Source organism: Nicotiana tomentosiformis, chromosome 7, assembly GCF_000390325.3.
Source record: "Nicotiana tomentosiformis chromosome 7, ASM39032v3, whole genome shotgun sequence".
Lineage (NCBI taxonomy): Eukaryota > Viridiplantae > Streptophyta > Magnoliopsida > Solanales > Solanaceae > Nicotiana > Nicotiana tomentosiformis.
The window spans coordinates 16,809,915-16,829,629 of NC_090818.1; the positions used below are offsets into that span (position 1 = coordinate 16,809,915).

The 19,715-nt window shown below is 37.4% G+C and overlaps 3 protein-coding genes across 3 annotated transcripts; 1 reads left to right on the forward strand and 2 right to left on the reverse strand.

Annotated features, from left to right (window-relative positions):
* Positions 1 to 7,984: 7,984 nt before the first annotated feature.
* LOC138895297 (uncharacterized) lies at positions 7,985 to 8,476 on the reverse strand. Its single transcript, XM_070179974.1, has one exon. It carries the CDS (start codon positions 8,474 to 8,476, stop codon positions 7,985 to 7,987), a length of 492 nt encoding a protein of 163 aa, XP_070036075.1.
* A 1,827-nt stretch (positions 8,477 to 10,303) lies between these two features.
* On the forward strand, positions 10,304 to 11,335 carry LOC138895298 (sesquiterpene synthase 15-like). The gene is made up of 3 exons (XM_070179975.1): positions 10,304 to 10,405; positions 10,536 to 10,718; positions 11,045 to 11,335. Exons 1-3 carry the CDS (start codon positions 10,304 to 10,306, stop codon positions 11,333 to 11,335), a joined length of 576 nt encoding a protein of 191 aa, XP_070036076.1.
* Positions 11,336 to 16,758: 5,423 nt separating this feature from the next.
* Positions 16,759 to 18,657, reverse strand: LOC138895299 (uncharacterized). Its single transcript, XM_070179976.1, has 3 exons — positions 18,370 to 18,657; positions 17,914 to 18,093; positions 16,759 to 17,151 (listed from the first exon to the last, which is right to left on the reverse strand). The coding sequence occupies exons 1-3, from the start codon at positions 18,655 to 18,657 to the stop codon at positions 16,759 to 16,761; spliced, it is 861 nt and encodes a 286-aa protein (XP_070036077.1).
* Positions 18,658 to 19,715: the final 1,058 nt, after the last annotated feature.

Sequence of the window (19,715 nt, forward strand, 5' to 3'; positions counted from 1 at the left end):
AACATGAGCCGATAAAAGAAAATGGAGTGCTTAAGGAAAGATGAACCCATTCTATCACAACATATCCAACCTTAATCCAAAAGCCTTAATTGCATTCCGAAAAAATCCCTACGTGATTTCAAGTTGAGTAAGCTTACATGAGTGGTGATTTACACGAGGGGCAAGCCTATGGTACTTAAAGCCGTACTTGCGACATTCTTTTGAGAGAGATGAGTGAACCTTTCGCAAATCTTTGGATTGCGTGCTATATTCTTAAGTTAGATAGGCAAACAGAGAGTAGAGGAGGAGGAGTTTGGGATCCACAATGAACTACATGAATGAGCGAGCTTCCTTGATGAATAAAGTCAACTCTTCATGCTTAAGTGTCACATTAGAACTAGTTGTGCTTAAAAGTTTAACTTGTTTCCTTGTTGATAATTCATAAGTAGTGTGGGTAATTGTTGGTCCCAAGTGATGTGTGATTGATTCACCTTTGATTAGCTAGAATGGCTCGTAACTTGTGGAGGTGGGAATTACTTTATTTGCCTAAGGACAAGCAAAAGCTTAAGTTTGGGGGAGTTGATAAGTGAGGATTTTGACTACTTATTAGCGCTCTTTAGCTTTCGTTTTAGTCCAAAAACGCTTAATTGTGTTCTCGAAAACTGATGAAATATGCTTAATTGCAGGAATATTGGAAGATGAAAAACAACTCAAGGACAAAAACAGGCACAAAAGCTCAGAAGTGCGGACCGCAGAATATCATATGCGGTCGCAGGTCGTGAAGATATTCCCATCAGAGAAATGTGAAAAGTGCGGTCCGCACATAAATTGTGCGGCTGCAGAAGCTGGGTTAGAGCAAAAGTTCAAAGAACCTGCATCTAAATGTGCGAACCGCACAATTATTGTGCGGCCGCAGAAGAAGAGCCATGCAGCCGCACTCATATTTGTGTGGACCGCAGAAGAGCAAGGTGCGGCCGCACTCAGAATTATGCGGACCGCAGAGAGAAAGCAGTGCGGCCTTAAATCAGAATTATGCGGCCGCAAATTTCCACTCCTGTCAAGCTAAAGAAAATTACGGAGCGCACATGGAATTGTGCGGCCGCAGAACCTCCAAAAGGGCATTTTTGTCCGAAAATTCTAGCTTTGTATAAATAGAAGAGTTTCACTTTTTAGGTTAACTTTTGACATCAGCTGCTACAGTAGACGGTTTCTTTTACTCATTTAAGTAGTTTTTGCTATTTTGAGATTTTTGAATATTGATTTCATCATTTTAATTATCAATATGGGTTTAATTATCATTTCTTCTCCTATTTCTTCTAGTTTAAGCATGAGTAGATAAATTTTCACTAGGGTTGTGACTCAACCCTAGTGTGTAAACTTAATGGATGTTTGATTTATTACTTGTTTATGGTTGGGTATTTATTATCTAGTCGTGTTCTTGTTTTTATTTAAAGAATTAATGGTTTCAAACATTAATTTATGCCTATTTCACCTGGTCTCTGCTTGAGAAAGAGAGACGTAGTCTAGGAAAATTTGGCTAGCACAAAATTGGGTCAATCGAGAGATTGATAAGCCCAATTAAAGGGTTGAACCTAGAAATAGTAAAACCCGACTTGAGCTTCTTATCAACTATTTTGTTCAATACCCATTGAACAAAATTACTCTCTGACCGAGAGGTATTGAGTGGGTACTTGAGTGTTGATAGCTATAATACGCCCCGGCTAATAAAACAAGCTTTAAAATTTACAACCCATTAGGCAAACACCTAGGTGAAAGTTATAGCCTTAGGCCTTTTATATCAATTGAAAAACAACAAAAATAATTTCCTAGTTTCATTCTTTGAATCGCAATCGTAGTTTAATTTAGATTTTCAAACAAAACCAAATATTGTGGAAGTGTAAATTTAGATATACAAACTCACACGCTAAGTTATATACTAATAACACCCATTTATATAGCTCCCTGCAAAATTCGACCCCGACTCTTATTGGGTATTACTATTGCATCGACCATTTTCATAACCTCAAAGAGAGGAGTGAAATTGGACGAGATATATGTATCTGGACACAAATAACAGATTATATTGAAACATAGGCACATAAAAGCACATCATGTAGAGTTTGAGTGTTGGACAGAGCACATGATCATGTATGTGTGATCTAAGTACTTTCTCCATTTGGTAAATGGACTGAAGTAGATTTCAAATAGGGAACAGGCTTAGGATAGGATAATAGATTTAAGGATGAAACTATTTGATTAGAAGCACCACTATCAATGTTCCACTGAATTTGGTCAGTAATTGAATTACCTGCCATATTGGCCACACCTGATAGTGTTTTTTCTTCTGCTGGTCCCTTTTCCTTGCTCAACATTCTGAGTATTTGTAGATACTTCTCAGGTGTGAAAATTGGAGCTGCTGCATTGATCATGCCATTTATAATATCAATTCCATCAGTTTATGTATGTTTAGTCTCCTCCATTATACTCACATTGTGTGCCATAGATGTGTGATTGTCATTAGTACATTTTGAATCCATTAGAACCCTCTCGATAGTCATCCATTGTACTCAAATCTAATTTACTCCGCCCCAAACGGGCTGAAAGACATGTGCTCCTTTAAATAGTCAACACTCAAATAAGTAACCCTGCCTTAATATGACCAACCAGATTAATACTTCGTATGCACTACATCCTTCAAAATAACAACTTAATCATTCCAAACTTTTCATATTCCTATAAAGTTCCTTATAACCCATATTCAGGAATTTCCTTACTCGAGTCATCTTCGATCTGCATCTCTGCGAGTCATAACTGATCTACAAGTATGCCTCAGACCAAAATTAAAATTTATTATATAACCATGAAATTAAGCCGTCTGCAGCAGGCTCCCCCACTTGTCTCAAAGCCGTAAATCATTTCATTCAATAAATCACAACACCCATACCGTATTACTGCCATGATACTACAGTGAGTTCAGCGAAAATGTTTCTCAAGCTCGTGCAACACTAACCATAAAATACCTCAATCATCCGCTAAGCATGCGTTTATTTCTCTTGACAGTCAATTCAACTTTCTCAACCAGATTCAAATTCAAATCTCAACACATACCCTCCGCTGGTAGAAAAGAAACTCTCAACTTAACATTATAAGGAACACACCTACGTAGATTACTCTGCAGGAGATAACCCACCTGCTTAACCTCAAATTGGTATCTTGATATACCCTTTCGTAGTCACAATTACTATGCAATCACTTAGTCTATCTGAGTCCAAACTCACTAACCAGACATGAGAATTTAATTTGTCCCAAAATTTAACAATCATGAAAGATCCTTCAAAACATTCACACTCGAGACTATATGTCACATCAAAACAAAAATCAAGCACCCAATGGCCTACTTTTACATATCACAGTAACGCTTCTCATCACATTCAAATCGTCTTAACACATCTCGCAGTTACATCGTACTCATAACAAGGACATTTCATTGCTCATCGAGCCACAAATTCCACTCGCAGGGACATTACCTGACATATGAGTCCAAATGTACAAGTTATAACTGAAGCTACCGAGCTTAAACTACGGTCTAACCATGGCCTCAAGTCCTCCAGACTTTCCCATCAACAAACATAGAATACACATATCGCACATCATCCCTAAAATCATAAGTCGGCGATACACAGCTAATACCGAGCGCTCATATGCGCATACGAATATGTGGAAGGAATTCAAAGAGTTATGTCTCAAGCTGAATCAATCTCGCACGATAAGGAAAGAAATATGGGAAGTATATATCCTAAATGCCCTGTAGCCTCTCGATGATAAGTATAGACATCATCATACCAATCCGCAAGACTCTACTAGACACTTGCTCATGACTTGTAGAACCTATGAACCTAGGGCTCTGATACCACCTTGTCACGACCCAAAATCCAACTAGTCGTGATGGCACCTAACCCAACCCGCTAGGTAAGCCAACTTTCAACTATCCAATTCCAATAACAGTTATTAAAGAAATTTAAGTAAATAATTATCTTAACCTTAGACATTTCCCAAGAACTGGTAGTACAAATCATGAGCTTCTAATAATAGAGTATCCAAAGCGAAAATGAAATAAATACATAGTCTGTTTGAATAGTACATAAACATAACTTTTATAAATTTAAGTCTACCATGAACAAGAGGCAACTACAACAGGAACGCAGGTACATCTTCAAATCCCGCAACCATCGAGCACAGCAACAACAACAGTCAACATCTGCACGCAATGTGCAGAAGTGTAGTATCAGTACAACCGACCCCATGTACTGAGTAAGTAACAAACCTAGCCGTAGGTTGAAAGTAGTGACGAGCTTCCACCTAGGTCGGGTCCAAAACCCATAGTCCACAACAATCCATAACAATATAAAGCAAATAATACCAGAAGTAACTCAGGGATAAAATACTCAGCCAAATAATGATTTCAAAAATAGTAGTTCTTTCTTTCAAATACATCAGTGAAAACCCAAATCGTTTGCCGAAGTTGCCAATAATATGAATAGTTTGAAAACAATAAATTTCTCCAAAAATCTTTTCAATAATAAATAATATATTTCATTTTCCTTCCGGATAACTCGTGTAAAACAAATGCATCACTATGCCCATCTATCAAAATATGTGAGAAATCATGAATGATGTGATGTTGTACAACATGAGGAAAAATACATCTCTATGCCTGTATGTCATGTGTGCATGCCAATGCGATGCAACACAGTGATAAAATCATAAACAACCCATCGGGTAGAACATCACTCATATATAGCCCATCGGGCAAACCTCACAGTCACTCGTGCCACTCGGGCATACCTCACAATCACTCTTGCCACTCGGGCATACCTCATAGTCACTCTTGCCACTCGGGCATACCTCACAATCACTCTTGCCTCCCAGTCACTCAGCACTCGCACTCAGTAGGTACCTGCGCTCACTGGGGGTGTGTACATACTACGGAGGGGCTCCTACAACCCAAGCGCTATAATCTGCATGGACAACTCATGTGCCATAATAATAAAGTATGCTACAGGCGGGCAGCCCCGATCCACACTCATCCTCACAATCAGGCCCTCGGCCGATATCAAACATGCTGCGGCGTGCAGCCCGATCCCATAAATATGCAACATGCTGCGGCATGCAGTCTGATCCCATAAATATCCTCACAAATCAGGCCTCGGCCTCACTCAGTCATAAACCTCTCAAGCCTCTCGGACATTTCAGTAAAACAGGGCATTCGGCCCAAAATATTTATATGCATCAAAATAGAGTCATAAAACTGAGTTATGATATGCAATGAAATAAATATGACTGAGTATGAATTTTCAATTTAAAACAAATAATTCACAGCAATATGACCTCTGTGGGTCCCAATAATACTGGCACATAGCCTCAATCATGATTTTTAATATGTTTTTCAGCTTAATTTCTCTAACTCATAAAACGCATGGAAAATGCCAAGATCATTTAACTACAAAATTCTACAGAAACAATTATGTCACAATTCTATAGTGCACGCCCACATGCCCGTCACCTAGCATGTGCGTCACCTCCCAATAATTCACGAAATACATATATTCAGGGTTCATACCCTCAACTCCAAGATTAGAAGAGTTACTTACCTCGAACAAGAAAAATTCAATGTCGAGCAAGCTAAGCAATGCTCCAGAAATTCTATTATGCACTTATTGACTTCCAAACGGCTAGAATCTAGTCACAATGAGAGTTGATTCAGTCCACAAAAATTATAAGAATTAATTCCATATCAAAATACAAATATTTTCCAAAAATTGAAAATTACGCCCCAAAAATCACTCATGGGGTCCACGTCTCGGAATTTGATAAAACTCACAAAATCCGAACCCTCATTCAACCACGAGTCCAACCATACCAAAATTACTCAAATCCAACCACAACTCGACCTTCAAATCCTCAACTTAAACTAAGAGGGTTTTCAAACTTTTCCAACTTAATTCACCAATTAAATGATAAAAACAACCATGGATTCGGGTAATTTAACCAATATTGAGTTAAGAACACTTATCCCGTTGTTTTCTCTGAAAATCACCCAAATATCGCCTCAATCCGAGCTCCAAATCATTAAAAATGAAAAATAGGATGAAGTCCCATTTTCTAAACTTAAACTTTCTGTCCAGACCTCTTTTCTTCGCGAACGCGACAGGTCCCTCGCGTTCACGAAGCACAAAATATACTGCCCAACATTTGCTCTTCACGAACGTGAGACACTGCTCGCGAACGCGATGCTTTAGAGAGCCCTTCTTCGCGAACGCGAGCACCCCTTCGCGAACGCGAAGGCAAAAACCCATGCCCACTATTTTTCCCTATGCGAACGCGATACCCAAACGCGAACGCGATGCATAACCTAGCTCCTGTTCACAAACGCGAGACCCCATCGCGAATGCGAAGAGTAAATCCTGCCAGCTTGAAATTCCTATTCGCGAACGCGAGGGCCCACTCGCGAACACGAAAGAGAAAATCCGACAAATGCAGCAACAGATATCTGCAATCCCACCAAGGCCAAAAATAATCTGTTAACCATCCAAAACTCACCCGAACCCCTCGGGACCTCAACCAAATATACCAACAAGTCCTAAACCATCATACGGACTTAGTCGAACCCTCAAATCACCTCAAACAACGCTAAAACCATGAATTACCCACTTCCAATTCAAGCCTAATGAACTTTAAAATTTCTAGTTTCTACAAACGATTCCGGAACCTATCAAATCACGTCCGACTGACCTCAAATTTTGCACACAAGTCATAAATGACATAACAAAGGTATTCCAATTTCTAGAATCAGATTTCGACCTCGAAATCAAAAAGTCAACCCCCTGGTCAAACTTCCCAAAATTAAATTTTCGGCATTTCAAGTCTTATTCCACTACAGACTTCCAAATAATTTTTCGGACATGCTCCTAAGTCAGAAATCACCATACAAAGCTATTGGAATCATCAAAATTTAATTCCGAGGTCGTTTACTCATAAGTCAATATCCGGTCAACTATTTCAACTTAAGCTTCCAACATGAAAATTCATCCTTCCAAGCTAACTCCGAAATACCTTAAAATCAAAACCGACAATTCACACAAGTCATAATATCTCGTAGGAAGTTATTCAAGACTTCAAATAGTTGAAAGGAGCGTAAATAATCAAAACGACCGGTCGGGTCGTTACAGCGAGGAGCACCGAAAATGCCCTGAGGCGATGGTGTGGGGCAAAAGTCTCGAGGCATATGCCCAGCAATTTGGGGCGTACACCTGGGCATTTGAGGCGTAAGCCCCAGAGACGTTTTCAAATTAAAATAAAATTTATTGAATAAGTCCTTCATACAATACCCAAATTTTCAAAATTCAGCTTGGTAATTACTCAAAAGTTTTAAAAAGGAATTGAAATGTATTAAATTTAAAAGTCAAGATATTTTTTATTGATTGAAGCCTAAATCATGGTCTTTCCCAAATTTTTATCTTGTCCGCTAGTCTGCTAATATCTCCTAAAAGTAACAAATATTCAATTTGTTTTTGTACAAATACAAAGAGAACTTCATTCTCCTTCATAGCAATAAGTTCAAAGTTCAAAGTTCAAACTGCAGGTTAGTCATCTTTTTTGTTCCTCCATGTAGAAAACTTTATTCTTTTCGACTCAAGTTACTTGTGCTTCTAAGTATCGTATAATAGATTATTTTGACTAGTTTTTGTGGGTATGGAGCACATCTATATATATTCACATATTTATAGTTTTTTTAATTTTTATGCAATTTTACATGTTTATAAATATTTACTGTAATTATATTATATTATAAAATATTATAAATTAAATACATATGGGGCTTACACCCCGTCCTTCGGGGCTTACGCCTCGCTGAGGCATATGTAAAACGCCTCGCCTTACGCTCACACCTTTTAAAACACTGCTCACTGTCACATGGCTCAGGTATTATCAACTCAAACTCATCCTAGAGGTCATTGAGGTTAGAGAAATAAACTGATACATTAGAAATGCCCTGTGTTAGGCAACTGATTTTCCTATTCATATGGTACACTTTAGTAGCATTAACTTTGTCAAAACAAACTTTACGTGCCTTCCAAACCTTCTGTGCATGTGAAGAGTACACAATTTCTTTCCTGAGTTCCTTAGCCACAGAACTTTGAATCCACGACTGCACTATGGCATTATAGCGATCCCACTGCCGCAATTGGAAGACATTCTTCTCGTACTGCTCTCTAGTGCAGGTTCCATTAACAAATCCGAGTTTATTTTTCACAAGGAGCGACACCTCCATAGATCGTCTCCATAATGAGTAATTTTCAGTTTTAATTAGTATTTGAGGAACAAGTGACGTCTCTGGTGTGTCTGAGGGATGGATATACAGTGGATCGTTACAATCGATTTGCTGATTGATTGCATGTGAAGATCCAACTGTAATTTGAGGTGAATTAAGCGTCATTTGAGCAGAGCATTGACAGAAAAAAATCAGATTTGGGGAAATCGAAGACGAAGAGAAGTAGAGATCAAAGAGCAGGTGAACTAAGGGAAAAGCATAGGAAATTGATCGGATGAAATGCTCGTTGCTCAGTCGCGAAGAACCATGGCTCTGATACCATGTTGAAATCTAGCCCTAGCTTTCGCCGTTGGTGAGTTTGAGCGAGAAAGAGGAGAAGAGACGATAGAGAGAGACAGAGAAATGAGAAGCAATTTTTCCGTTAGTTGTCGTAGACTGAAAATGAGTTGTACATCACCTATTTATCCTAACTAACACAACTAACTTCTTAACTAACTACCTTCTAGAAGCGTACTACATAAATACAGAAATGTACAACTATTTACAACTTTAATTTCAACAATAACAAAGCAAAATAATGCAAATTGACGACCTTTTTTTAATGCTCTTTAATAAGGATATTAAATAGTAGTTTCCGTATTATTCTCTCTTCTTCCTTTTTTTTCCTTTTGAACCTACACAATTTTGATCTCACTTTAATGCTGGTATTAAATAGTAATAAGTTTTCTATTCTTTTTTTCCTTTAAGCCAACATCAATCATTGTTCGTTAGGGATATTAATTGAAGAAAAAGTTTTCCACTTGTTCTCTTCTTCTTTTTCCTTTTTATCATTTTGTAAAAAATAAACTTTAGTTATATTTACAATTTTATGCAACTTAAAATGTACTTGTAAAGGATAAAAAAGACGAACGATATTTTGTTAAAAGACTTTGTGCTTTTAATAGTATAAATATAGATAGATAGATAGATACATAGATACATACATAGTATGGGAATCGTGTCAATGGAAGGGAAAAATATTTAAAAGAGAAAAAATAATAAATTTTAAAAAATAAGAAAAGACAAGATTTACGTGGTTGGATTAGAGAAAAAATGGATGGTAATGCTGGAGAAGTAGCTAATCCAGTGTGTCCTCAAACTTGTTGCGGCAGAGGTTACATGGCGCTGTGGCAATCATCATCCTACTGTTTGGGGAGACCATTTTCTTGCCTATGCTCATCTCTCGGTAAATTTGTATTTTAAGAACCTCGTTTCTTTTCTTTTTTTCTTTTTTTTGTTTTGCATATTCTTCTTGTTTTTAACACACTACTAGCGATGCCTTTGTTCATTTATTTTCAGTTGAAGCAGTTCTATTGATCCATCATCTATTTGTATATGTCGAAGTGTGTGACCATCTCATCTAAAATTTTAAATTGTTAGAAATAACATGTTTTTATTTATTTAATTGTGTCGCAACATGTCCCCCATGTGCGGATTTAATTCTTTTTCATGGGTCAAGCACATAATATTTTTTCCGATATTGAGTGTCAGTGAGATGAACTCACGATCTCTGACTGTTCTTATACCATATTGAAGTTTGTAACCATCTCGTCTAAAAGTTTGAACTGTTGTTAGAGTAAACACTTTTATTTACATAATTGTGTCTCAACAATAAATAATTTAGAGCACAAAGATATAAAAAAAAGTTATACTCTTTATTTACTCGCACAGGGAGCCAATGAATGGGAAAAGAAACAGCATGAACACCTAAGTGTTATGCTTCATTTCTATTGCTGATGATATCTATGATACCTATGGAACAATAGACGAACTAACTCTCCTAACAAATGCAATAGAAAGGTATTTCTTTTTTCTTTTCTTAACATTAACAACTTAGCTTTTATTTTCCCATGTAGTAATGTGTACGCTAAATAAGAAATTTCATGAAAAATCTTACCTATATTTAAATGTAGGTGCAACATTGACGATGTTTCAGAACAGTTACCGTCATATATGAAGCTTTATTACCTAGCTCTTCTAGATGTTTACATTGAAATTGAGAAAGAGTTGGCAAAGGAAAACAACTCATTTCAAGTTAAATATTCCATAGCTGAGGTAAATTAATTTGTAGCAAATAGTTATTTAGATAATCTACCGAATTAAATTTTTTATGAGAATTCACGAGTCTGTGCTCTTAATTATATTCTTTCATATGAAAAAGTTGATTAATGCATATTTTTAATAGGCCAAATGGTATTATGGAAATAACGTCCCAACAATGGAACAGTATGTGAAAAATAAAAATGACCGGTTAGGCATTGGAAATGAAGCAACGAAGGAGGCACACGACTGGCTTGCAAGTGAACCTCTAATTTTGGTTGCTTCTTCTATCATTGTTAGATTATCAAATGATATTGTATCACATGAGGTATATTATAATTACGAAATAAGTTTTGTAGTTTTTAGTTCAACAAATACTACGCTTATTCCTTGTCGTACTTATGAGTTCAATATAAGTTATTGTGCGAGCTTAATATATAGTTGATCAAGGCCTTAAGAGGCAGATCCAGAAATTTCAATTTTGTGGGTGCAGACTTAGGTTTTAACCGCTGAACCCATCACCTTGTTTGAATTATGGGGTCACACTTCAATATTTTCAGCAATTCTAATGGTTTTTGCACAAATAAGTTTAGACTAAAATTACGGGTTCATACCATTTTTTGTCTAATGCTTGTCGCTCTTATGGATATGCAGAGAGAGCAAGAAGGAGGAGATATATCAGGTGTCGAATGTTACCTGAATGAATATGGCGTCACAAAGGAAGACGCATACGTGGAGATTAGGAAAATAATGGATAATAGTTGGAAGGATTTGAATCGAGAATGCCTAAAACGTACAGTTGTACCTAGGATTTTGCTCATGCCAGTGCTCAACCTTGCTAGGATGTCGGAGTTCTCATACAAAGATGAAGATTCTTATACTATTTCCAAAAATGACTTGAGAGATATCATCTCTGAGGTGCTAGTTGATCCCATTACAATATGAAAACTTGAAAAGCAAAAACAAAAAGAAAATGGAATAAAAAAGAAAACACGTATTGTAATTCTCTAGAATGCTTATATTTTTATTTTCAATTAGTTTATTTCGGTTGAAAGGAGAATATGATATATATGTACTATATGTCATTATATTTGTAATAAAAGAAGTTCCTAATTTATTTGTGTCAATGATGTTTTATACTTCAATGCCACACAAGAGGGGTAATTTATGTGGTGTCCAATTTTCGCGTGCACTGATTATAGAAGGACCTGATTCTTCTAAGTGTTCCTTATACTACTGTTGCAGAAATAGAAAATGCGGAAAGTAAAGAACACAAGTATTTTTACGTGGAAAATACCCGGCTCAAAAGGTAAAAAAATCACGACCTACTACTCAGTAGGATTTTCTCCAACACTTCACTAAATCAATAAGCCAAAACAGCATTTACAAAACTCTTTGTAAACCTAAGGATTAACTCTAATCCCATTGTGGCAACCAGCCTCTAACTGTTGCGACAACTTCAAGTTATCTCTAACTTGAATACTTAGAGTACCTAATATAATTGCTTCTAGATAAAGTTGAAAGGTATAATTTGAAAACACCTACTACTATTGAACTAGAATAAAAGACAGACGGTTGGAACTGGTTCTTCTATTTGGTTCATGTAGCTTCAGGTTCGCACACTTGAATCACACAAAAAATGTTTGCAAAATGCCTTGCTATTTTGCTCTCAACTCACGTTTAATCTTCAGCTTTTGTGCATACCTGTAGAATGAGAACATCCTGCAATTTATAGAGTAGAATAAGAAATAACTAAAGTTCTAATGCTACTCTTCATTGGTAGAAGAGTTCTAGTTATCCACAACTTCTAATTCCTCCCTTATCTTGGATAGTTCTCTCTTTGAGTAAGGAGTCCTTCTCCTTATCAATTATGCAACCTTTTTGATCATGAAATATCAGATATAACAAGTTAAGTTTATCTCCTTCACGTGCATCCCTTATGCTCGAATCTGCCCGTGTCTGTGTACACAGGGGATGGACCTGGTTCAAGCCTGAGTTCCTTTGTCAATCTTCAAAACAAACTTCACTTGGGTCAACAAATTCCCCCCCTTTTAATGATGACAAACTCTATTCTTTTCATAAGCATAGGCCATGTTTCAACTCAGCTTAACATCAACAAAATGTTAGAACATTTTACCTTTTTAAAGTCACTTATCATCAAGGACCAGGTTCATTAGGTTATAAACATCACAGTCCAAAATAAAAGCACAACCTAATTCCCTTTTTTGGCATCATCGAAAAGTTGCATAATAATGTTAGATAACCAGATTTTAATTGAAATTACTCATCGCCACTGGGGCTACTTCAAATGTAATTATGGAGTCAAATATCATCGATCAATCTAAGGATATTAGCCATCTAAGAAATATCAACAAACAGTTAGAGCTAAAATATTAAATTTCATTGATTGATAAGATCTTACCACAAAGCATAAAAAGAAATAAAAATACTGGATTATGAGAAAAAGAAGCAAAAGAAATCCCGAACTGGGTCAGTGGTTGATCTACACTAGGCTAGGAGGCTTAAGGCTAGGAAGGACCAGGTTCTTGGTTTTTGGCTTGGAGCAGTTTTAGCATATTCTAAAGAATGTCATCATTCTTCTCCTTTTATTTTGCCAGCTCAGCTCTGAGAGCATCTCTCTCAGTCTCCACCTCTGCTAACCTCTTCTTCAACCTATTAATCTCAACATCCTTAGCCCCACTTTCTTGCACCAAAGTTCGTACTTTGCTGTTCAGTGGTACCTTTTTGGATGAACCAGGTTCTTTGGGAGTGATTTGGACTTCATAGTCACAAGCAGTTAGAGTGTTTGCCCCAAAATGATCCTTGTTTGTACCAACTTCCCATTTCTTTATGGATACCTTATAGTATGCAAGTACAGTTATGAGAATAAAACCATAGGATATGGCGTGAGTTTTGGTGCCATTCAGAACCCTATCAAGAAGCTGGATGATGAATCCAGACAAATTGATTTGCCTCCCACTGTCCAAACATTCTATAAGGACCAGGTCCATGAATTTGGCAATGTGCCTCCTTTCCTGCCTTGGCAATACACATTTGTTAACAAATTCGAATAACACTTTGTGGGGTGGATTCATCTCACTTTTGTAAATAGCCTTGGGCTCAAGCTCCTCTTCATTGCCACCAAACTTCTTTCTAATGGCAAGGACAATAGGGAGATTCTTTAGACTTGGCCATTTGAGCTTCTTATAATCATTATACCCTTCACCAGGCATACCTAAAATCTCTCCCAGTTCTTTATCATCAAAAGTCATTGTCACCCCCTTTACCACAGTGGTGACCCTACCATCTTTGATCTCACAGTTTGCAATGAACTCCACAATCTCAGTAATGGCAGCCTTCAATCCATCTGAAGGACTATGTCTTTCCAACCTTGCAATTGTAACTTCTCCAGCAGCAGTAACATACCTTCCTCATCCAAGTCTCTAAGGAGTCTGCCTTTCAAGATAGTTCTCTTCCCAAAATTGACCATCTTGTCCTTCTCAGCATCAGATTCATCTTCTTCATCTCCACTCCATTCCTCTTCCTCCACTATTTTTACTTTTCTTGGTTTCAATGCAGACCTGGTTATTTTAGCCAAAGAGGATGGCTCCGCAGGCTTTGTTTTTGAAACAAACCTTTTTGAGGAAGTCTTGTCTTTCTTTACCTTTGGAGTCACAACCTCCCTTTCTTCTGTCTCCTCTTCATCCTGAAGAACCAGTTCTATCTCATCAATTTCAACAACCTCAACATGCTCAATCACCTTCTTTTTTCCTTTAGCAGCAACTTTTCTTTTACTTTCTTCTAAGGCCTTTTCCAGTTCAGCCTCACTCTACTTCTTCTGACTCTTTGTAGCTCTTTCTCTTGTAGGAGTAATCTCTACAGGATCAGAAGATACAGCCTTTCTCTTCTTGTTTTCCCTAGCAGTGCCAGGAACTTCGACTCCTGAACTCCTTTTCTTTTTGGGATTCTAACTGCTAGTCACCCTTTTTAGTAGGTCTACGAGGGTTTCCTGCTCAGATGGAACAGGTTCTTGAGCATTTTTCCCTAATCGGACCAACCCTTTAGCAGCTTCTCCAGACCCACTTCACCCTGTTTTTCTCACACTCTCCTTTTCTCCATCAGATTCCTTACTCCAAACTACTATAACACATGATTCTTTAGTTAAACCAACATGAGTGGGTGAAGAATTAACCATTCCTTTTCCCATACCCCTCACAACACTTCGAGCACCCTCACTCTTTTTCTTTTCTCTTTTCATTTTTACCACCAACCTTTCCAGACTCAGTAGTTTCAACACTTGCCATAGTTCCTACCAGAACAAACCTAGTCTCCAGATTGGTAGCAACCTCAGAAATAATTTGAGGAGTAACTTTAGAGCTAGAAGTTACCTTCTCTGTTTCATAAGAAGCCGTTTCTTCCCCCTCAGTAGCATTCTTGAATGATTCATCAGATTTCTGGAGTTCTTCTTCTAGGGTTGTTCTTTACCCGCAACAACATTGCGAGCAAGCATCTTGACTCTTATTTTCTTATAGATGGGTGTGGTTGAAGGTGTGATAGATGGTGTGGGTGTGATTTCTTTGGGTGGTGATAAGGGATTCTCAGAAGGGTTTGCTATTTCTGTGTTTGGAAATTTTGGGAAAAATAGGTTTGTGTGTGTTTTGGAAGATGAGAGAAGAGAGAATTTCTTGACGGCTTGAGAAGTGAGAAAGCAACTGAGGCCTAATCAATTTAAAGTGGAAGTGTTTGATTAGGTAACGACAGCCTTTGCAGAAATCTAATCCAACTGGAATTTAGTTTGAAAAGACGTTGAAGAGTGTCCCTAGAATCTAGGCACTTAATGTGGTTTGGACTCTGTTGAATGAAACTGGTCCACTTCATAACTGATAAGATCGAGGGGTTTAGGATTGAATGGGACTCTCCTCTTGATCGTATTCCAAATATAATTATTTCAAAATATGCAGAGTGGAGAATACGTACTGAGTAATCTTGATGAACCAGGTTTTTCATTGAAAAAGCTCGTGAGTAAGTCTGAATTTTCCATGAAAATAGAGATAATATCATTAGATATTTAATGAGTCATTTTAGCACATGGCACAAGAGTATACTGATGAAAGTATGAGACTGAGCAAAATCTAATCTAATTATATACAAAAATTCATAATTTTTCTAACCAATTTTTGAGTTAGAACTGGTTCCGTTTAGGTGATCTTAATCATCCCTAATTCTAACATGTTCCTTTCAAAGTGATATCTACTTAGAGATTTTGTAAAGATGTCAGCTATTTGCTTGTTAGTAGCACAGAATTCCACAGTTATCAAAACTTTTTCATAATTGTCCCTTAAAAAGTGATGCCTAACATTTATGTGCTTCGTTCTCTTGTGATGAACCGGGTTCTTGGCCATACTAATTGAACTAGTGTTATCACAGAATATGGGGATACAACCTACATCAATTCAAAAATCCATTAATTGTTGTTTGATCCATAACAATTGAGAACATCATGAGGCAATAACAACATACGCAGCTTCAGCAGTAGATAATGCCACATAATTTTGCTTTTTGGTGGCCCAAGACACAAGACACGAGCCAAGAAAATGTGCCAAACTTGAAGTGCTCTTTCTGTCCACAAGAAAACCTGCATAATTAGCATCAGCATATCCCACTTGATTGAAATTAATACCTTTTGGATACCATAGACAAAGGTCAGTGGTGCCTTTTAGGTATCTCAAGATCCTCTTGACAGCAGTCAAGTGAGACTCCTTTGGATTTGCCTGAAATCTAGCACAAAGGACCACACTGAAAACAATGTCAGGTCTGTTAGCAGTGAGATACAATAAAAAGCCAAGCATTCCCCTATACAACTTTTGATCAACAGATGAACCAGGTTCATCTATATCTAATTTTTTGGCTGTTGCAATAGGAGTGTCAATTTCTTTAGAATCTTCCATTTTAAACCTTTTAAGAAACTCTTTCACATATATTTGCTGATGGATCATAATTCCATTTGAATTTTGTTTAATTTGTAATCCTAAAAAGAAATTAAGCTCACCCATCATACTCATTTCAAATTCACTCCCCATTAGTTTAGCAAAGTTTTTACTTAACTTATCAGTAGTTGCTCCAAAAATTATATCATCAACATATATCTGAACTACCAAGAGACCTTTACCCTTTTCTTTCAAGAATAATGTATTGTTAATTTTACCTCTCTTGTAGCCATGCTCAAGAAATTGTTTTAATAATCTTTCATACCATGCTCTTGGAGCTTGCTTTAGCCCATAAAGTTTTTTGTCAAGCTTGTACACATGATCAGGGCATTTCTTGCTTTCAAAGCCCGAAGGTTGCTTAACAAACACTTTTTCCTTTAGTTAGCCATTGAGGAAGTCACTCTTGACATCCATCTGATGGAGAGTGAATTCTATGTAAGCAACAAAGGCCATAAGGAGTCTAATTGCTTCCAATCTTGCAACAGGAGCAAAAGTCTCATCATAGTCTATGCCCTCCTCTTGACTATATCCTTGAATCACCCATCTTGCCTTGTTTCCTGTAACTGTTCCATTTTCATCAAGTTTGTTTCTGAAGACCCATTTTATGCCAATCACTAAGTCCTTGGAGACTAGTTTATTTAGTTGACTTCGACTAGCATGTCCAAGTCTCTTGTGCCAAAGGAGGGGATCATTATCCAACACACTTAAGCAAGTGAGTTCATTTTCTGAAAGGGTGGACAGATCTACGACATATATGTTGTTCGCTCTTTTTCCCTGCAAAAGAATCTTGTCAATGGTAAGATTAATCACAAAACATTTGGTAGAGGTGAATGCTACCATGTTACCTCTACCACACAATTGTGATACACTTCTTAGACTGTACTTCAGTCCATCTATCAAGTAGACGTTCTCAATAGAGTGAGAATTAGTCTTACCTACCTTTCCAACCCCAATGATCTCACCTTTCTTCCCATTTTCAAAGGAGACATTACCTCCTTTAAGGTTCTCAAGTGAAAGGAACTGGTTCTTGTTTCCTGTCATATGCTTTGAGCAGCCACTATCCATGTATCACATTTGACTGATCCCCTTCACTTGGACCTGCAAAAGGAAATTAGAGGTTAGTCTTAGGAACCCAAACTAGTTTGGGTCCCTTTGTATAGGCAAAAGGATGAATCAAATTCTTTTTAACCCAACTTGGTAGCCTATTCTTCCCTTGAACAAATTCTTTGTTCTTTTGACTTACCTTTTCTTGTGCAGTGCATTCACTTTTATAGTGACCTATTTTACCACAGTGTGTGCAAATCTTGTTCTTAGGAAGTGTGAGGTACTTGCTTTTGTGATCCCATTAAGGTGCTAGATTCGCAAAGCCAAGTCCTCTTCTGTTGCTACTATGGTGTTCCTGCAGCATGAAAGTGCATCGGAGGACCTGTTCCATTTACAAATTCTATCTAGCTCATGATTGACCTTGCTTAGATCCTCCTTTAGGATTCTCACCAGCTCATCCCTTTAATACAACTCATCTTTCATTTTTTCTACATTTGCTTCTAGAGTGAGTTGTGTGTGATCAATTGTCTTTTTACCTATTCCTAATTTCAGTTTTAGATTTTCAGATCTAAGTCCTAGAACAGTTGGGTCAAGTGCATGAACCTGGTACTTCAATACAGTATTTTCACTTACAGTCTCACTAGCCGTAAGTTTCAGGTTTTTGCACTTAGCCTTCAAAATTACACATTCTTTAGACAATTGTTCTTTTTCATTGTTTACATCCTTATATTCATCAATTAGTTCTAGAAGTAACTTAAATAACCTTTCTTTAGACAATAATTTAATCTTGTCTTTGAAATGAATTACACTTACCTTAGTTTCTTCATCATATTCTCCAATGGCCATAAGTGCTTGTTCATCCCCATCATCATCTGAGCTTTCATCTGAGATTTCTCCCCAAGCAGCCACCATAGCCTTGGTTGATCCTTTGCTTTTGTTGGGTTAAACTCGTTCCTTCTTCCTGTTCTTTCGTTCAGCTCTTTCCTTCTTCCATTCAATTTCCCATTGAGGACAGTTCTTGATGTGGTGATCAGTCTTTCCAAACTTGTAGCATCCATCATTGGTTTGCTTCTCAAGAACTTTTGACTTACTATAGCTTCCACTTCTTGAAGGACCCTTTCCTCTCCTCAGGTACTTTTTGAAGTCCTTGGTGATCATAGCCATTTCGTCATCATCCAGATCAGAACCTTCAGTGATTCTGAGTGCCAGACTCCTTTCCTTCTTAGGTACATCCATTTTCATGTTTTGTCTCCTAAGTTCATAGGCAGTAAGATTTTCAATTAATTCATCCAGTGGGAGAGTGGCAATGTTCTTTGATTCCTAAATGACAGTGATTTTGATTTCCCAAGTAATAGGCAGGACCCTTGTCATTATCTTCTCGACTCTATATTCTTCAGGAATAATCCTTCCAAGAGATTTTAGTTCATTTGTCAATGTAGTGAACCTTGTGTATATCTCTCGAATGGTTTCTCCTTCCTTCATAGTAAAGTTCTCATATTGAGAATACAATAAAGTTTCTCTGGATCTCTTCACCTGAGGTGTTCCTTCATGAGCCACTTACAGAGTATCCTAGATTTCCTTAGCAGTGGAACAACTTTGGATTCTGATGTACTCATCTGGACCAAGTCCACAAACAAGCCAGTCCTTGGCATTAGCGTTCTTCTCCCATTTCTTCAAGTCCTCAGTAGTGCAATCAGCTCTTGTCTTTGGCACCTCTACTCCTTCGGCATTTATCTTCAAGGTAGCCAGTGGACCATCGGTGACAATGTCCCATAGCTTATAATCCTCTCCTATAATGTGATCTCTCATCCTGTTTTTTCACCAAGAGCAGTACTCACCATTAAAGAGTGGTGGCCTAGTAGTGGATTGGCCTTTCCAGTTTTCAGGTGGTGCACTCATCTTGATCTTCTCCTCAGGTGTTAGCCTCTTCAAGGATAACCCGCTCTAATACCAATTGATGTTTTATTCTTCAATACCACACAAGAAGGGTAATTTGTGTAGTGTCCAATTTTTGCGTGCACCAATTATAGAAGGACCTGGTTCTTCTAAGTGTTCCTTATACTACTGTTGCGAAAATAGTAAATGCGGAAAGAAAAGAACACAAGTATTTTTACGTGAAAAATACCCGGCTCAAAAGGTGAACAAATCACGAACTACTACTCAGTAAAATTTTCCCCAACACTTCACTAAATCAATGAGCCAAAACAATATTTTCAAAACTCTTTGTAAACCTAAGGATTAACTCTAATCCCGTTGTGGCAACCAGCCTCTAACTGTTGCAACAACTTCAAGTT

Bases quoted from the DNA above. Each gene is read 5' to 3' on its own strand.
- LOC138895297 (XM_070179974.1), bottom strand. From the start codon at position 8,476: ATGACGCTTAATTCACCTCAAATTACAGTTGGATCTTCACATGCAATC.
- LOC138895298 (XM_070179975.1), top strand. From the start codon at position 10,304: ATGAAGCTTTATTACCTAGCTCTTCTAGATGTTTACATTGAAATTGAG. The intron at 10,406-10,535 runs GTAAATTAATTT...TATTTTTAATAG, and splicing joins TTAAATATTCCATAGCTGAG to GCCAAATGGTATTATGGAAA. The intron at 10,719-11,044 runs GTATATTATAAT...ATGGATATGCAG, and splicing joins ATGATATTGTATCACATGAG to AGAGAGCAAGAAGGAGGAGA.
- LOC138895299 (XM_070179976.1), bottom strand. From the start codon at position 18,657: ATGGATGTACCTAAGAAGGAAAGGAGTCTGGCACTCAGAATCACTGAA. The intron at 18,094-18,369 runs GTTTAACCCAAC...GTAATTTTGAAG, and splicing joins AGAACAGGAAGAAGGAACGA to GCTAAGTGCAAAAACCTGAA. The intron at 17,152-17,913 runs GTAGAAAAAATG...ATTCTTTTGCAG, and splicing joins AACTCACTCTAGAAGCAAAT to GGAAAAAGAGCGAACAACAT.